General features: G+C 42.2%; 1 protein-coding gene across 3 annotated transcripts in view; it reads right to left on the bottom strand.

Annotated features, from left to right (window-relative positions):
• The window catches only part of ITGA6 (integrin subunit alpha 6), a 38560-nt gene extending 19112 nt beyond the window's left edge, over positions 1–19448 (bottom strand). For all 3 annotated transcript variants that reach the window (XM_058028525.1, XM_058028527.1, XM_058028526.1), the window contains exons 1-5: positions 19215–19448; positions 4484–4611; positions 3971–4050; positions 1980–2235; positions 406–537 (exon numbers count right to left, since the gene is read on the bottom strand). In XM_058028525.1, coding sequence (XP_057884508.1) covers positions 406–537; positions 1980–2235; positions 3971–4050; positions 4484–4611; positions 19215–19414 — 796 coding nt within the window. In that variant the 5' untranslated portion in view covers positions 19415–19448. The remainder of the gene's footprint in view (positions 1–405; positions 538–1979; positions 2236–3970; positions 4051–4483; positions 4612–19214) is intronic.
• Between the last annotated feature and the right edge of the window lie 259 nt (positions 19449–19707).

Raw genomic sequence — 19707 nt, forward strand, 5'->3', positions numbered from 1 at the left:
TACCAGGAGAGAAAATCTACAGCCTTCACCGTTACATCCAGAAACTCAAATTTTGATAAACTTTCTGATACTACATGGCAGAGACTGTGCAACTAAGGACTACAGACTCATTCATTGTACTGACCCATCACAGTGATTATAATCACTACTGGAGATTCCATAGGCCCTTGGCACAGCTCTTGAATCTCACATTACAACAGCAGCTCTTCTAGGTACCTCAGCAGTCTCATCTTACACTTAAAACTGGCCCATAAATGTGGAGGGAGGCTGTGAATTATCCCAAAGAGTTAACATGTTACAGGGTCCACAATGGAACATCTGCTCCCACTTCAGATCATCACACCAGGCTGGGATCACAAATGTTTCAGAGACCTAAAGAGATTTACCACATGTACTCAATCCTACCTAAGTAACTGTTAGCTGGAACAGGAACTAGATTCTTATCCTGGCGGCTCTCATCACCAACTTCGTAAGGCCCATCATCAAAGATACCCAGATCATAAAATGTCTGATTCTTTTGCTCTGCACGAACCACCCCTGAAAAAATGAAATGATAAAATAAAAGCAAACAAATGATAAGTGAGAAAAATAACAAATAAATGTTCCCAACTTATATTAATTATGATGAATGACACAGTGACTGCTGTTAAAATGGGACAACACAGAACAGTGCACTGGGTTAGTGTTTTGTTTCTGTGTGCCAGAAGCTCACGCTGCTCTACAAAGAAGTCATACAACAATCTGGAAAACATGGGATACTAATTAAATTCTCAAAAAAACCCTATTGAACCTGTTTGGTCATAAACCACCAGTATTTCTTAGCATTATAAAGCTTCTCTTAAAAAGGAGGTAATTACACAGGAGTTTTTAAAAAATTACATTTCATTATGACAAACATCAGCATTATACTTAGAAACAGTATTTAAGAAGAAAAAAGCTATTGTTCAGTAAAAAGTGTGCTTCCCTTTTATCAATTGGCATAATTAAGGTTTTGGCAAGCACAAACATGTTTTTCCATTACACAGAAGAGTACTCTTAGGACTCTACTAGCACTTCTCTGCAATTAAAGTAAAAGGGTGTCTGCACTCAGTATGCTGTTTCAGGTCAGGCAGATTTTGTTGACAGATACATGGAAGATTAAGTTTTCACTAAAGTACACCTTGTGCCAGAGCTTAACACACTGATTTTGCATGGTTCATACACCAGGCACAGGTGTACGAGGTGGAAAAATGCAGTGCTTGGAGGATCAGATGTTCTCAAGAGGAAAGTATTTACAGCTGTTGGTGTAATGAAGTGTGATGGGAAAAATCACTTCTAGAGACTGAACTGGGCATTTAGATGCTTCTGAACATAAACTAAGAAAGAATATCCAGGGTTTTTTCCCCTTATGTTTTGGAGAATCTCCTAGATGACACAGAGTACTTGGCTCTTAGATTATCCATGAAATTTTACATGGACATGCATGGATTTAGATATGAATATATGTAGTATTGCTGTTACCTTCCTGCAATCCTTCAATATTTATTTTGGAATGTACTGGTTTCCACAAACTTCACGAAGAATAAAGGAGAGAATATTGCAGAATAAACAGAGTTCAGCAGCTATCTAACATTTGCTCAAATGCAGAAAAAGAGCTGGTCAAGTAACTCATAAAAATTTAGTAGTTTGTTCCTGTATGTAAGTGTCCAAGTAAGCCCTCAATCCCACCATAAGATTAAGACTAATAAAGGGAAAATCTGCTGTACATATGTGCAAAGTTCCATTATTCATAAATACACACAAAGATATTTAAAGAAACTTCAGTAAGTGTTGATATTTGGATACTTAGAAGCATAGCATTTTGTAAAAACAGAGTAAAATCATTACATCCCTATTATCTCCTCTTCCCTTAAAAAAAGCAATTAAAACTCTGGATTCAACCTTTGAGAGCAGTCTCAGAGGAAATGGGAAGGGTAGGCAGGAAGGAGGCCAAGTCATACCTTTCCAGTTGTAAGTGCCTGGGGCACCAAACACAATATAATGATAGTCTCTAGTAAAAGTAGCAGCAACACCTTGCTGACAGGAACCAAACTTCTCATGGCCTCTCAAACGACCATCACAAAAACTCCACACTCCATTATCCATATCATCCTTAATAGTGAGGTCCTGGCTGAGCACATAGCACCTTCCAATGATATCCCGGGTTTCCTGCACTGTGTTTACATACTGCCTTTTCTCATAGCGATGTGCGCACGTCTGCAAGACAGAAGAAACAGCGTGTGACGTGTCTGTGTGTCGTGCACGGCTCAGCACAGAAGGCAGCGCTCAGGAGCAGTGCAGCCCCTCCTGCTACCAAGGCACCCTGCAGACACACCCAATGCAGAATGCAATGCTTCCTACAGGCAACACGTGGGAAAGGTTGGGCACCTACAGCTACAGGGCAAAGCAGTCTGCTTCATGGTGAAGGACAGCCACAGGGTTAAATCCTAAAGCCCTTCCTGACACTAAATCCCTCTCTTTCAAGAAGTAAGGAGAAAACCACCCTCTCTCAAAGAAAGAAGTGGCTGTTTCCCAACAGCTCTCAAAGGACTGACACACCCGTGCAGGACACAAGAAGCTGGTTCAACTACCAAGACTATTCAGGACCTGCCCCTTACAGAAAAGCACCACTAAGCAGAGGCTGAAAGCTTCTGCAGTGGAGGGGAGGGAAGTTGCTCCTACTTCCCCTGTTGGATGTTCCATTTACAGGGTAAATGTCACTGGGGCAGAGCTGAAGCACTAAACACATCCTGTTCCTTATCCTTTCAGACTATCCTCCGAGAAAAGAATTTTCATGAAATATTTAAAACAAAGGATGAACAGCCATTGGCTAAGCAGTGTAAACACCAAACCATTGTATAAAAATGTGAACAACCAAATGCCTTTGCCAGCAGTGTTTCTGGAAGACTCAGATGTAGCAGGTTGTGTGAAGAGCACAAGCAAAGTTTGTCTCAGCTGACAAACCTGTTCTATGGTTCCTATCAAGGCCTGCATGTTATGCAAACACCCAGCTGCTCCACATTAGAGCACTGCAGTACTGTCCTGCTGCAGTGACCTCCAGGCTGCTCACACCTCATCTGAGAAGTGCATTCCCCACTCACCACAAAAAGACAACATAGCATTGGTTGATGAGCGATTATTCAGTGAACAGGACTGTTTCTATGTGTTCCTTCCCACTCTGGGTTCTGAGGCAGACCAAAGCCAGTTATTACTGCCTCTAAATGCTTAAATAACCAGATACACTTCCTGAAGTCACCTGCCCCAAGGTTTGGAAGCAGTGACATTAACCTCCAATTAGATGAGGAAGCTTCACTGCACACATGTTTTATGATATATGTTTTATCCTGCAGCACCACTAGAGGTTTTTATTTAACTGAGAATGTTACTTTTTAAACTCTGTCTCTCATAACTCCCAAAAACCTTTTCTGTTTAATATAAAATAAAAAGTATCAATGTATTGTATAAAATAAAGAATAGCACGTAGTCTTACTGCAGTGCAATGACCACATTAATTCACACGAGCTACTCAGTGGAAGTCCCTGATAAAAGCTAAAGTGAGGCTCATCATCTTGGAAAACAGGCTAGTAATAACCTGCTACTTTTACAGCCTTATTGAAGACACTAGTCTTCCCTATTTCTGCAGCTACTAGTAGTTAAAAGAAAAAATGTGTATATGACTAAAAAAAAAAGTGTACCCCTTGAAAATAAACTGTCCATCCTAGATTGTTTAAAAGGTTATAAAGAGAAGCTAACTCATAGAAAAATAATTTAAAGCTCTCACAATCTCAAATGCCTTATTTTGCTAAGGAGATATTTAAGTCCTTGCCTAGGAAAAATCAAAGGAGTAAACTTAGGCAAGTTCCCTTTCAGCAAGCTGCACAGAAACACAGACCATTCAGAACACGTACTGGAGACCCCAGATGTTTTTGCAAGTCAGTCCTTTAGCACTTACCACCACATTTCCTCCTGGCCCCTGACTCTGGACAGTTACACCCATCCATTGATCTTCTTTACTCTCCATCCTTGGGTCAGCTGCAAAGTATCATAAAACAGCTTGAAATATTAACAGTTCACTACACTTTCTTTTTTCTGTTTTTTTGTTTGTTTTGGTTTTTTTGTTAGTTTGTTTTTTCTTGAAGGCCATGTCAGGGGAGACTTCATACAGAACTTCATACAGACAGTCTGCAGGTGGCAGTGTCTGTACATGTTATCACTAACAGCTTCCATTTTATTAAACTTCTAGCCTATTACTTCACGTTACACCAATTTACAAAACAGTAAGAATCTACCAAGATTTAAATCTCGTAGTAACTTGGCAATTAAGCTACAACTTACTGTGATGCAAAAAGTAGTTAGGTATAAATCTCCAGAAGAAATTGTCTGATACACTGCCTCAGGAAAGGACATCAAACAAGAACAATCGGTCAACTGTTTCAATTCAAAACAAAAGCACTGAAAAACTTACTTTCCTCATCAAATTTGACACGCAGGCAATTTGTACTTGGAGATGCAATGTCACAGCTGTACAGCCCTCCTGTTCTGTTGGCTTGTTGGGCTGGAAAGGCCTTTTCCCGAGGAGCTCCAACCAGCAATCTGCAGGGAAAACAAAGTAATTTAAAGGAATATGTAGAAGGAATATTAGAAAAGAGAAAGGCAACAGAATCAGGAGATGTTTTCACCATGTTGCTAGAGGTTTGACATGTCCACATTTGAAGGTGGATGAAAAACTACACCAAGGCACTGCTCTTTTAAAAAGAGAAAGGGGGGGAGGGGAAGGAGAGAAGCTGTGTAGCAATAATGCAGATTACAATTATTAGACCTGCAAGCCAGTACCTGCATTGTTATTCCTGTAATTGTTGTTGCAATATTCTCTGAGAGTGGTTGATAAAAAGTCTGGCAGTTTTGGGAAAATCATCTTTTTATCAGGGCATCAAGTGGTACATTTTACTAGAAAAATGTACCATTTAAAATATACATTTGAAAAATCAAAATTCTATTATAAAAGCCAGATTACTTAATTTAAAAATAAAAAGTGTGCACAGAACTCCAGAAGTATGACATGAACCATGCATCAGTGTGAATTTCAGCATGACTGCAGTAATACAAATGAATCAGCTCATATACTGAGCTGTGCTACGTGCTCAGCAGAGTCCTTCCAGATAGAGGACACATTCCAGTCATTACTCTGTGGCTACTTACTCTGCTGTGATTTAATAGAAGAATTTTAATCAAGTTTGAGCTCATTATGCCAAAACCAGGTTAGCTTTTTCTGCAGCTATGCATTTTAGCTTTCTCATTGGCAAGCAAAACCTCTTTCTGCAGGTCAGAGGTAGGGGTAGAGTGAGGGGATGCTCTTCCAGCTATCACCATCTCCTTATAGTGGCAGATGAAACACAGACACTTAAAACCTAGGAACTTTTCCTCTGCAAATGAAGAGTGACAAAAACAAATTCTTAATTTCTCTTCACCCATGCTCACGGTATGATTCATTTTATTTACTGGGACTTTTCTCCCTCAAAGTCTGTGGACATGGTCTACTGTAACTACTTTCACTTAGGTTTGAATGTCCAAAATCATGTTCCAGAATGCATATTCAGATAACAAAATAATGCCCCAATGTCAAGAATGCAGTGGGAGATGAGAAGCCAAGATACTCCAACACACAGAAAATTTTACTGATTTTCCTATCCCCATGGTAGGTTTGCCTTGTTACTCTACAGAAAACAGAAGCTCAGCCATACAGTATACTGAATATAAACATCTCTGAGCATCAGTTCCTGTCAGAGACTTAGCTTTTTATTGAGTTATGATGACTTAATATCTAATGTTTACCATGAGTCCAACGTCAGAGAAAAGCAGACAATTGCTATTCCTCATGTAAATTACAGAAACAGATAATTCTGACTGTTAACTTGAATCCTAATTTTCCACACACATCTTGTTCAATACTTACTATAACCTAACTGGGCCAATAACACTGCACAGGTGTTAATCTACAGAAATGTAACATAATAAACCATTAATATAATTTAATTTAAAATAAGCATCTAACAAGTGACAGTGTTGGGGGGAAAAAAATCTGAATTCTCTCAAACCCTGGCATAAAACTTCAATGCTTTTAGCTCTAGTTATAATTAAAGCATGTGTCTCCCAATTTCAAACTGAAATTCTGATTTTTAACCAAATGAATCAGTCCAGTTGCCCTATTGATTAGAATTATTTTAATTATTGATTTCTCTTAATTATTTCTTGAAGATACGTGATAATAACTGAAGTCCCACTGCCAATTATGAGCATCAGTTGACTTAGAGGAACAGATTTACTCCCTTACAGTCCCAGATTCATGGCCAAATATAAGACAATCCCCCAAGACGAGAGCTCCAGGACTGGTGTACGATGGTTTAACTAAGTGCCCTCACTGAGAGGCAGGCTCAGGGGGCGCTGCCTGCCCTGCAGACACAGTGACCCCGGCTGTCCCCGTGGGTGTGACAGCAGCTGTAACACAGCAGGGAGCAGCAGGGCAGCACATCCCTCCAAGGAACCCTAGGGCACAGCTACACCCACCCTACCTCACTGTGCTGTGACATTACACCCGAACACAACAGCTGAGGCAAGAAAAGCTCCGTTTCACCACTTATGCCAAGTACTACTCAAGTCTCAGAAAAGACATCAAGACATCTTACTGACTTCATCTGCATCTGGAGCAGACCTTTAGATAAGTGTGTGTAGAAAACATGCTTCATAAGCCCACATATCTCCAAAAAGCAGAAGAAGGTGAGAACTCACTGCCCACACTCAGGTAGGCACCATGTAACTACAGGTCCAACTCCAGGTACACAGTCTATGAACTGAAGATCTGGCTGCATTTAGAAGAACCAGTCAGATTCTGGAACAGCATGATTTACTGAATGCAACATACCACATTCCTCTGGACTGAGGGTGAGAGTGCATTAACTGCAGAGGAGCCACATCCAGCACTAAAAGTGCCACTGCAATCACAAGCTTAACATCCCAGGTCAACACTCAGCACAGCTGAGGACACAAGGCTTACCAAACAGTGTCCCTTCTGAGGGGGGCAAGGAGGACAAACCTGTCTGTCTGTCCCTGCAATTTCACTCAAATTCTCCTGCCCCACTGAATGCAGAAGCGGGGTATTTTTATATCTTGTTCACTGTTACTGTGCCAAGTGCTGTGGGTGGGACTGCAGCCAAATCTTTGTGGGCCTATTTGCAGAATAGGTCTTGGTAGGAAGTGTACCTGGTTAGCACAAAACATTTCTGGGTATCAGGCAGAAGAAGGAGACCACGTGGCCTGCGCCTCACTTGGCATTGCCACCCTCAATGCCACAGCAACACAAACCACAAGCACTCCAGCTGATTTCCTGCACCTAGAGGCACCATGGCACACTGAGCTTTGCATTTTCTTCACTACTTTATGCTTTGAACAACCAGCATTCAGCAAGAACAGCTGGGTGAACACTGAGAAGAAAGGGTGTAACTTTATTTAATCAGATATGGCCCAAAAGAGTCATTAAAGTTCAAAGTAAAATACATGAGCTCTCCATTTCAACACATACTACTGATTATTAAGCAGTAGGATGCAGATTTTAAAACCCTCCCTGCTTTAATTGGTAATTCTTGAAATGTTTAGTAGGTAGCTGTGGCTCCTTCTCAGCTAATGAAAACAACAGTAAGAACTGGGAGTGGTTTCTGCTCACAGCCATTTGAACTCCCTCCAATACTGCTCATGAAACTATCTTGGTTGCTTCCAAAAGGAAAGTCAAAGTTAAGATGCGAAAACCATCTCAAAAGAAATCCAGAAATCATCCAACCTCCTGGAAGTATTCCCTTACTCCACAGCAAAATTCTTTTCTTCACTTACAGCCTGGAACTGTCCAAGGGTAACATATGATTTTCGCAACATACTTCAGAGATGAAAAATTATTACCAATTCATTACAGTTCTATTGTGGAAAAAACTCTCAAAAGAAATCAAGTAAAAGGAGGGTGAAGATCTTCAATGTTTTTTAGAGTAAATATCCTGTTCATCAAAGTAGGAGGCTCCCACTGAGTAAATTATATTTTGATTTAAACAAATACAAAAAATACCACAGTCTGCACCGAACTCAGATACTCTGCTATCTCCCTAAGTTTTCTTCATTCCTTAAATTCTTTCTTTTTCCATGGTGTCCTTCTACCCAAACAAGGCACCACATCTTTGCCAGCCTTTCTTTAAAAGTAAAAGCAAACACACCCATAGTGCCTGCCCTGAGCCTTAACAGACTGGAGTAGAAATCATGAAAGTGTTTTCTGGGTAAGAAACCATTAACCACTTCCACATATAAGTGAAATAAAGTAGTCACTGGTCTAAGTAATTTCCAATTTTGCAGGCTCCTCAGAGCACAAGTTTCAAATGGAATATTGCTGTTCTCAGGCAACAATGCTGCCACTGCAGACTTTGCACTTCATTATGTTTTCAGAAAGACTCCACAAGGGGGGCAAATTTGGAAACTGACAAAGCTAAATGCCATGAAATGGCTCACCCTTGACTGGACAGTTAAACTCCTACATCCTTTCTCTCTCCCACTTCCAGTGCTCTCTTGGGAAAGAGTTTCACTAGATTAAGCAATATAGAGCCACCAGCTCTAACTCACTTTAAATTTTACTACAAAATCACCATCACAAGTCATCTATCAAATGTTTAAAACCTCCAGGCAGAGATCCCTGATCACAATGTGGGCATCTACAGCCCTCGACCTGAGCTGTATTTCCACTCCTCTGCAATGATTTGGTCTCACCTGTTCTTAAAATTAACAAACACAGAAGATGGATGCATTTAACCGCCAAAATATTTCAACATAACTGAAGTTGGTCAGTGGGACAGCCACTGTGAATATTGGTGGCCCCGGCCCTGCTTCCTGCTTGGATTTGCCATTCCACAGAAGAAACAAGTTACAGGACAAGAGCACCACAGACTAATAAGCACAGAGAGACTGTCCCTTCACACACTGGGCTGCTGATGGGAACTGGAGCTAAACTATGGGCTCCTCAAAAAAAAAATCCTCCCCTACAAAATACAACCAGTAACTGTGTCAGCAGGGAGCTTACCTGTGATGCTTTTCACAGAGACACCCATCATGGTCAGTATGCTATTAACAGCTATTTTAAGCGACTGAATATTTTCCTGATCTGCTGCTCCACAGCTAAACTTTGGAACTAACAGAGCAAAGCTGTGGCCAAGTACATCATTAATGTACTCTGTTGCCTGGAGGCTTGGCACTTGAAGGATTGCAATTTTCATTTTATTTCTTCAGCCTTTTTTAGGAAACAGATTATGACAGAAGCTAGAAAAAGAAGCCAAAAACTGCATAAGGACTAGGGCAAGCTAATACAAAGCAAAACTGGAACTACAAAGATACCTGTTGTTCTGGAAAGGCCACTTATTATTGACTTTCTGAAAGTCACATGGAAAAATAAACACTTTCCCATCACAGTCCAGAGCCCAGCCTGTCTGGATTTGAAACAGGTTTTGCAGATCTTATTTCCAATTCCAAAGCATTTTTCTTAGAAGAAATGGTACAGTCTGCCCCAAGTTTGTGTTTCAAAAGCCAGTTTTCCATTTCAGACACCACTCTCTGGCTTTAATCAACAGATACCTCATAGATTTCATACTGAAATAACAAGTGCAACCTGTATACTACCTACAGGTTTAACGTCTCCCTTACAATCTATACATTTTTCAGATTTAAAAGGAAGAGCACTCGTGCCAGGAACAGACTACAAACTGGTACTGTAAAATAGGTATCAGACAGCTTTATAATTAATTTATGATAAACCTACAGGAGAAATAATGTTAAGGGGATTTTCACTCAGGTTCTCTAACATGGCAGTGCCTGGTACTGCATGAAATCTTCTTAAAACAACATGTGGTTTAACTCGAAAGTGACAAGCGCACCATTTCAAGAAACTAACTTGGGAGCCAAAATCCTGGCAGTCCTAGCTCAGCCCCCGCCCAGAGTCACCTTGTCGGCACTGGAAGGGCTGAACTACGGGAGTGCCACCCCTGCCAGCTGGGCACAACCCAGCCGCTCTCCTCTGCAGGCGCACCAAGCTGCAGCTCCCAACAGCAGCAGGCCAGGCACGCAGGAACAGCTGCAGCAAAGCAGCCGGGGTGAGCCAGCAGCCCCCAGGCACCCACAAGCACAGAGAGCCGCGTCCGTCCCGCTGTCCCACCCGGGCAGCCCGGCTCGGCTGCCAAGAGCCCCCCAGCAGGGCAGGGCCCTCCCCGGCCACGGCCTCGCCCAGCGCCGCCCCCGCTCCGCGGGCCCTGCAGAGGAGCCGCTGTGCCCAGGCTGGGCTGCGATCAGCGGCCTGGGAACATGGCTACCTCTGCAGGCCTCACAGAAATTAGGAATTACTGTCTCCTGCACTTGGGCTGCTGGTCATTCATGCCATAGAAAACACCTGAATTCATTTAAACTTCTTCACGTTTGCAGGACTTGTCTTTGTATCCCCACGAAACGGTATCCATATAAAAAGTTCATGAAAAATTAAAGAAGTATCACATCATATATTAGGCACATGTTTTAGAAAATAAACAAGAAAGAAATAAAAAAACAGAAACAGTTGCTCACTTTTTTTTCTTTTGGGGGGGGGGGGGGCCTGAAAGCAGTGCCCACAGTCAGTATTTGAAGGCACTACTTGTTTGAGAACTAACAACCTTAACAGGCATATACTGTTCATTCAATGTGCCAAAAGCCATTTTAAAAAAATTATAGTAGTTCTAATTCAGCACAAAACAAATATTTGGGTTGAAATGTCATTCCTCTATTTCCTTCACAGAATGAAGTACATCAGTTTCATTTATCACCATAATTAAACTATTAAAAGGCATGAAAGAAGTACAGCGAGAGGGATGGACATTTTACTGTAGAATCAATGGGCAATATGAGACACTTCTGCAACTAATACAGCCCTGCAGAATTGAAAGAGCAACTGCTCCTCATGCTAACCCAAGCCATATTTCCTTCTCTCATACATCTATTTATGAGATTCCCTCCTGCTCCTCCTTTTCCAGACTTACCACCATCTCCCTCTGAATTGTAGGGAGAATACCAAGACAGGTAGAAACCTCCTACACTGGATACACAACCACATAAATTCTGCCTGATTCAAGGTCTGAACAGAAGTTTGTCACATTTAGTTACAACACAGCAAGCAGCACCCCGGGGGGAAGGAAGCTCACCCACACCAGACCAACACTGGCACCCCTGAGCTGAGCTGTGCCCTGCCCAGCTGCCAGCCTAAGCCTGTGGGACTACAGAGCAGTACCCTGTGGGAGGGAGCTAAGGAACTCTCCATGTGCAGGAAATGCGTGCACCTTCCTGACAGGTAATCCCTAATAAGAGCTTCAGACAATGAGTACATGAACAGCCATCACACACACTTCAACAGCCCGAAGGCACTTGCATGCTAGAGCACAGTTCTAAGTATCCCTTCAGTCTTAAAGCCATCATAGCCCTGGGCTAAATGCCTACAATCAGATCCACAGTTTGAGTAACACTTTTCTTCAAGCCATGAGCTTAATGACAAAGGCAGATGTGTCACTGGGTACATGACGCATTATGCCCCCACGCCTTCAAATTAACCGAAAACACAGGCATTCAAGTCGCTTTAAAGAACATCACTCCAATAAGGTATTTCCCTAGGAGAAACAGGTCATAGCCTGTGCAGCTGGGATGCTCAAAGAGCCTTTTTTTTATATTTCATGCAGATACTCAACCACTGATCAAACAGATCAACAGAACTAAATGATACATTCACAAGAAACTGCTCTTTATATACATCTGTGGAAGAAGAAACCATTATATTTTACTATGAATAGGAATGATCAAACTGAGAATTTCAACCAGCTTTAAAAACTTAAGAACAAGATTTTTTGCAAAAAAACTTACGTTTGTGACTGTGCCAAGAAACCCACTGCAATCTCTTACTCTGTATATTGCTACTCCTCCACATGCACACATACCTAATTTTTACACACATCCCCTCATACATGCTTTTTTTTTTCCACTCTCTACATTCTCACTTGAGCAGAATTCAGAATTAGGTTTTTTTCAGGTATTTTTAACACCCTATGTTCCTGTAAGCTGCAAGTTGTACAAATACTATTGCAGCTATTTCTAGGACTACATCTGATCTGACAACAGAAGTTTTCTTCTGCTATATGCAGGAACACATCTTGGCTGGGAAGAGAAACTTGCATCTTCAGCAATATTCACGGACCACACCACATAATTATCAAACATTTCTCTAGCAGAAAAATAAATTGAGTGGATAAAAAGATTACAGGGACTTGCAAAATTACACCATATTTGTAGTAGCAGCTACAGGAATTGGCTGTGTAAGAAAAAAATATACCAAATTTATTTTAGCATCTTTGGCCAAGACAAGATGGTTTTCACTTGAGGGTTTTTCACACTACACAAACATGGATAATTAAAATGGCTTTTCACACACTCTGCTAGACATCACTAACATCTAAGAGCCAGCAGACTAAACCATTATGCAGCTTCAGCTGCACTGATGACAAAGTGCAAGGCTAACAAATCTTTATAATTCCCTTAGCAGAGTATTGTGAAAGGAGCAGTAAGTAAAATACACAAAAAATTCAACCTCCCATGATGATGGTGTCCTTGCTATCTGCAACAGCTGCTTGCCACTTTTGACCACTTCAGGATAAACATGCATTTCCTTCAGACCTTTGACCCACGCATGTGCTGCTGAACAAACAACTCCAGGCAATACAGGAGTGAGCTGTCTTCAGCATATTTGCAATTCTTTGTTTTTTTAAGATTTATTTTATAGACCTACTTTTGAGGAAGGTGACAATGACAGATGAATCATGCAGAGACTAAGCATATACAGCTCCATTTCCAAAAAAGTGTCATCTTCACTAAAAAGGAAGTAACACTCAGTCTGAGACAATTCTGCCATTCCTATGGACACTAGCTATCAGCAAACTCAACAATGCTGATCATTCCTGTCTGCTGCTCTCTATTTCTTAGATGACCTCCAAACACCTTGAAAATAGAAAACAAATGCAAGGAATACAGTTTAAAAGTAGTCTAGAAACTTGCTAGCTGGCAGTGAAATCCAGTGCAGGATCTCTCCATGTTATCCTGGAGGGACTGGAGTACATTTTTATGCTGTAGATGGCATCTTGACAGGGCCCATCCCATAAATCCCTCCTTTTCTCCTTGATTCAGCAGATCTTCTCCTTTCCTAACACAGTCTAATCATCCTCACACACATTAGCTCAACTCCTTGAAGGACACTACATATTTTAGGTGCAGTTCTGTAAGAGGAAACAAGAAAAACAGCCACTCCAGCAAAAGCAATCAATGCATAAATAGATTTTATGTAATGCTCCAAAAATCACAATGCAAGAAGCAGTACCTTTTGCCTTTCACTGTTATTTTGGTACAAAAATCTGTCTCAGGTACTTCACAGCAGAATACACACTGCCTGTTGTTTAAGCTAAGCCAACATAACTGCAGTTTTCCAAAGTAACTGCTATGGGATTCTCAAAATAATCTTAGAAAATGTGATACAATACATTAAACCCAAGAGAAGTGCATTTTAACAAGAATACAATACCTTAAATGCAAGAGCTGCAAAAGGAGCCTTAGTAACCTATGGTATAGTTAATTTATTTTTAACATACAGAATTATTCCCTTAAAAATGGAAGCAAAACATTTTTTTCCATGTTCATATTTGTTTTCTAAGCCACATTCTTCTCCCATTACTTTCAAAGCTTGGTTGTGTATATTGCAATCAAAAATATGTAGTGCTAATAAAGGAATTCTTCAATGTTTTCCAGACTATTCTACATAGTTCTTTCATCAAATATTCATGTGCTGTTACCTACCCTTGCTAAATACAATGATAAGGTGCTCATTTTCCAGCTAATGTTTCACAGTACAGACCACCATCTGCTCATTCAATAATATGGATTTTTACTTACTTGCTCTTAAACTGACATTTGCCCAATAGCCTTATCTCAGTCTTGTCCTTTCCATAGAATATGCCCTCAAAATGTGGCATTTTTACAGTTATGGCCAGAATGACTCATCTAGACCCAGGCTGGTTCTGAAATATTTAAACGATGATTTTAAATGCAGCTCTTTCAAAATGAGCATGCTATATCCAATGAGAATTTACCAGAATGCATTCCTTATAAAACTTACAGTTGCTCTGGCACATGCAGGTGGAATTTAACAGGGGAAAAAGGAATGGCCCATGCTGACTGATGAACAGCTTACTGCTGTAACATGCCAGGCAACCCACTATGCTAATTTCATTTATTTGGTGGAGAAATCATACAGCAACAAATTAGATCAGTAATCATTCTTCTGTGCTTGTCAGGCCTTATGAAAAAAACATTTATGAGAAGCCAATGTACCTGTCTGGCTTCTGTCACCGATAACCAAGAACATAACTCAAAATCAGTACTGGGAAAAAAAGCCAGCCTTCTGCAGTTTGCTCCTCCTGTAACAACTACACATCCCTTATGCAACATAAATTTGTCTTGCTTCTTTCACCCCTGATATTAGCAAAATGGATCTTTCTTGAAAATCTGTCTTTTACCACAACAAGTAAACTCTTCAACTACTCCTCCTTCCCCTCATTTGATCCTGACCTTTGCCACAGGACATCTATCTTGAACACAAACTCCTCTATTGTCACTAAGAAAGCAAATAAGCATACTAAGCAGGTTATCCAATATTAGTTTGCATAGACAAAATCAGAGAGACACTCAAGAGAAGAAAATACAAGGTGCAGTGACACAGTAAAATCACAGCCTAAGAAAAAAGGAAATTTATTGCAAATCCTTTCTTTTTTAATTGACAGAAGCACTCACCAAGGACCATCACTATTACAGCTTTTAAACCTGAAGGTATAAACGTGCATTGTTTTTCACCCAAAGCCTGAATTACACTACACCACCTCTGCATGCAGAAATTGTCATTTTTCGCTGCAGACCAGCATCATCCAGCTCTTTGTTGCTGGAGTAAAGTGTCTCTGAGCCCAAGCCCCAGAGAACACAAAAGTACTGGCTAAATGCCACAGAGGATGCACTGCAGCAGCACAGCAATGCCAGCAGACCTGCTGACCTAAGGCAACTCTGTTATGTATTGATATAAAAGCTCACAGTAGAGACATGCAGTGTCAGCAAAACCTGTGACAAGTAAAATTTTCAGTAAGACACTGCAATGTTTAGGATTTTATGGCCAGTAATGGTCAGTGCAGTCTTGACATAAAGTGCCTGTCCACAGCTTTCAATACAGCTTTTCAGCTGATGGGAGAATCCTGAATGTTAGTAACTACAGTGTCATCCCTTCTAGCCTTACACAATAACACGAAGCCTACCTGAATTCAGCTCCATACTTGCACTGAAAATATTATCAGAATTACTTGCAAGTAGGTCTTTGTGGGTCCCTTGCAAGGCAGGATAATTTGTGATTCTATTATTCTAAACCACAAATAAAAACTGGCTAACGGGTGTTAGGTTCACACTTGGACTGACCTTAAGGGTCTTTTCCAACCCACGTAATTCTAGGAGTCTATGATTCTATGAAATATACAAATTTAGGTATTCTTGATGTTTGTGTTCTAATTCAAGATGCTTAAGTCATTGTGAATTACAACCAAACTGGAATGGATTTGCTGGACACCTTACACGGAGTATGCATACATACAGACTGTATCTCTATATATCCTATAAAATTACATATATGTGACTACATGCACTACATATATAGCTAGTAGCTAGTATTTCCATTTTTATTCTAATAGTAATATATTTATAACATATAGTAGCTAATAAATCCATAATCAGTGTAGTCCCCATCTAGAGATGCTGGATACACTCACATTTTCATCACAGGACCACTTACATTTTAACCATGTTTCTCCTATAGCTATGCCCCAGTCTCAGACTCCTCTAAGTTACAAAACTCCTTTCAATCTGCAGATGAAATGTGCTGCTGTTGTGCCACCACTCCCCTGCAGAACCAGAACTCCCTTTCATCATATTGATAGATAAAAACAGAACAAACTTACACAGGGCAATAAGCCCAGCTCCTTTAGAGCTCCATCAGCCTTTTCTCCTGCCTGATTCACTATGCTTGACAATGAACCAGAACCAAACACAAAAATCCAGGGATACCTCCAACAATAATGTTCCTCAATGCACATAAAGTTTGTATTCAGCTGTCTTTCACACCCACACACCATTAGCAGTCCACTTTCAGTCACCATAAACTAAAGCTTTTCTCCTCTCTAACAAACTTTCCAACTCTTCTAACCTGAAGATACTGAAAACCAAAATCTTGTTACTAGTTCATAGCTTAATACTCAGTATGATTTACAACTAATGTCAAAGCAATTGAACAGTCATCTGTTCATAACGCTGAAAGTTAAGTAATTCATTAGCAAACATGGCATTTGTAGCTAACACTAATAAATTAATTTGTCATTCAAAGCTAATATGAAATCCACAGTATTCTGTGACTAAGAAAAAAAGATGGTCAAAAGTAAATACCATGTTTAATCAAAGGCTATTTCAGCTGTACCTTTATTTGTCACACTTCCTAGACATTCTCCACCCTCATCTTTACAGAGGATTATTGTAATGATTAACACTGAACAATCCTGTGTGAGGAAGAGGGAATCATTTCACTTAACAAATGCTTAAATGAGGTAAGAGAAAAATTACATATAATTTCATTTGTTTTACCAACGCTTGCTCCAAGCCATTAGCCCTTGAATACACTCCATGTATTTTACCTCTCATTTTCTTGTTTTTCCAAAGATGGACTGAACTTGCACATGTCTGTGCAACCTCTTTCTAATTTTGTAAAACTGGAGGGGTAGAAAGGCGCTCAAGTTGACAGGTTTCTTTGAAATGAGGGTCCCGGCCAGAAGAGATTCCAAGTATCATTTTTAATTACACTTCAGAATGAATCGGGAGTTTTTGTATTTTTGGCAACTGCTTAACAGTGTTCACACTCTAAATGTAACTGAGTTTTGAAATTAGCATCCATTCAAGAAGAAAGGGTAAAATAAATACTTCTATCTGACTAAGAGATAGCTGTACATAAATGCAGTTTTGCAGCAGAGGTAAGACAGACCAAAATGCACCTGGGAATGCAGAGTTATTGCACCCAAGTCCTGCTGTTACAGGTAACAGGCAGCATGAAGGCATCAGACATAATTGTTTCTCAGCAGAAGACTTCAGTGTGACCTCTGCTCCCAAAACTTTCCACCTTCCCCAAGTATCCGGACAGCAGATACCATTTCTTGCACCTATGAAGAATCAATCAATTTTGAAATTGCATGGGGTTTCCATGGAAAAGACCACACAAATCCTCTGGTATTAGCTCAACCTAAGCTCATTTTTAAATGATATAAAAATGCAGCCTAACATGGAACGCTTCTCTTCAAGACTCCCCAACAAACCTCCTGCTTCAGAAGACAGAGCTCACACAAAATGAGCTAAACACAACTTGGCCCCTAAGAGTTCAGAATATTTAATGTCTTGTTCTCTTAAAGCCACACACTACTACTCTTACAGACACAAAAATGATGTTCAAAGTGACTACAACATGCCCATTTGACATAAAAGGTTTCATTCCAAGCATACTAGCCAGCAGCTACCCAGGGTAGCAATCCAATTCCTTATGCTAAAACTCATGGAGTTGAAAAATGGCCAAGATACCTCATACTCAGAAGCGCATGTCACCATAAAACGCAGTTTGTCTAGTCTGGTTTTGTCTCTAATAGAGACCCTTGCTTCTCATGAAAGCCTGGATTCAGAAAGCCATGTCAAGGCAGATAGCATCTGGCTCTGCTCTTTCCCCACACTGGACTGCCTGAGGAAGCACTTACTAGACATACAATACAGAACTTTCATGCCAATAATCTCTGAGGCATTTCAGCCAAATAGTACATACCAGCTTGAATACTGTGACTGTCCTTGTGTTTCTGCTGTTTCTTTCTTCTCAGTAATTGGCTGTCTGCATATTCCTCCACACTCATTCTGCCAGGACTGACAATACAACAGGAGACTAACAAGCTTCAGGCACTGCTTTCTTGGTAATACTAAAATGAGACCTGTGCAAGCATAATCCTGTCAAGAATTAAGACGAAGGCCTCTGGAAAGGAGCTCACAGATTTGCATTTCATTCCTCAGGATGCTATGGGTCATTTTATCTGCTAGATGGAAGATGAAACATGGGTGTATGTGATTTATACTCCTCCACACACTGTAATTTTTATGAACTCACACAAGAATGCAAGTATGAGCAAAATGAGCCTACAGGATTTTTCAACTTACCACCTAACTTTACAAAGAATATTATTTATTTTCAGCTTCCTTCTCCCACTAACTCTATATGGATAATGAGCACATCTTGCCTTGAATTAAAACTAAATATTTGAGGAGGGTGCATTTATTTAACAACAATACTTTATGCTCACACTCCATCCAGCACTACTGGATAGGGTGGGGTCCAGCACTGCTCCGCTTTGGACACAAAGCAGCAAGGATGCTGAAGATGTACACAGGAGCCTTATTTTGTCTCCATAATTTCCCAAAAGAAGTTTCATGCATATACCACCAGCCTTGACTTATTTTTCTTAACTTCTTAGTATCACCTCTCATCTGCACTCCCGGGCAGGGATCTGTCTTGAACAGCAGACCCTGAGTTACCGATGCCGGGTCTGCCCAGGGAGCCCAAACCCGAGATGCTGGGCAGGCTCCGGGGGCGCAGATCGCCGCCGCCCCGGGCTGCAGCCTGCCGGCGCAGGACAGCGCTGCGGCGGGAAGGGCTCCCAGCGGCGGCTGTCGCTCGCTTCTCCTTTCCAGCCCCGGCTCCCCGCAGGTCCCCGGGGTGGGGGCGGCCCCTCGCTCGGCCGCACGTCCCCGCCCCGGCTCCGCAGCGCCCCGCGGCAGGTGCTGCCCCATCCCTCCGAGGGCCCCCGGCGGCCCGGCCCCGCTCCCGCCGCCGGCCGGACACCCCGGGAGGGCTGCCGACCCCGGCCCGCCGCCAGGAGAAGTTTCCCGGCGGTGGAAGGTAGGAAGGTCCCGGCGGGCGGCCCGGGACGGGGCTGGGCGGGGCGCGGTGCACTTACAGCCGTTTCTCCTGCGGCTGCAGCTGCCGGTGCATGGCCAGGGAGAAGCCGAAGAGGCTGCCCGTCTCCCCGCTCCAGCTGATCACGTTGTCCGTGTCCAGGTTGAAGGCGCCGGCCAGCCCCGGCAGGAGGGGCAGGTAGAGGACGAGCAGGGCCGCCATCCGCTCTCGCCCGGCACGGGAACCTGCTGCCAGCGCCATCGCCGCTCCCCGCGCTGAGCGCGCCCGTCGTGCCCCGCCGGCTCCGCGCCGGGCCCGCCCCGCCCCGCCCTCCGTGGGTGCCCGGCCCCCGGCACAGCACAAAATGTCCCCGGGCTGGGCCCCTTCCCCTGGGAGGGGCAGCCGAGGGCGTCGCCCCGCCCGTGAGTCGCCCATCGCCTCCCGGGGCCCCCAGGGGGCTCCGCGCCTGCCGCGCCCCCGCTCTCGGATGTCTTTGCCCTTCGCGACACAAAGTGAAGTCGTAGCGAGGGCGGGTCACGGCCGCCGGTGAGGAG

Source organism: Melospiza georgiana, chromosome 7, assembly GCF_028018845.1.
Source record: "Melospiza georgiana isolate bMelGeo1 chromosome 7, bMelGeo1.pri, whole genome shotgun sequence".
Taxonomy (NCBI): Eukaryota; Metazoa; Chordata; class Aves; order Passeriformes; family Passerellidae; genus Melospiza; species Melospiza georgiana.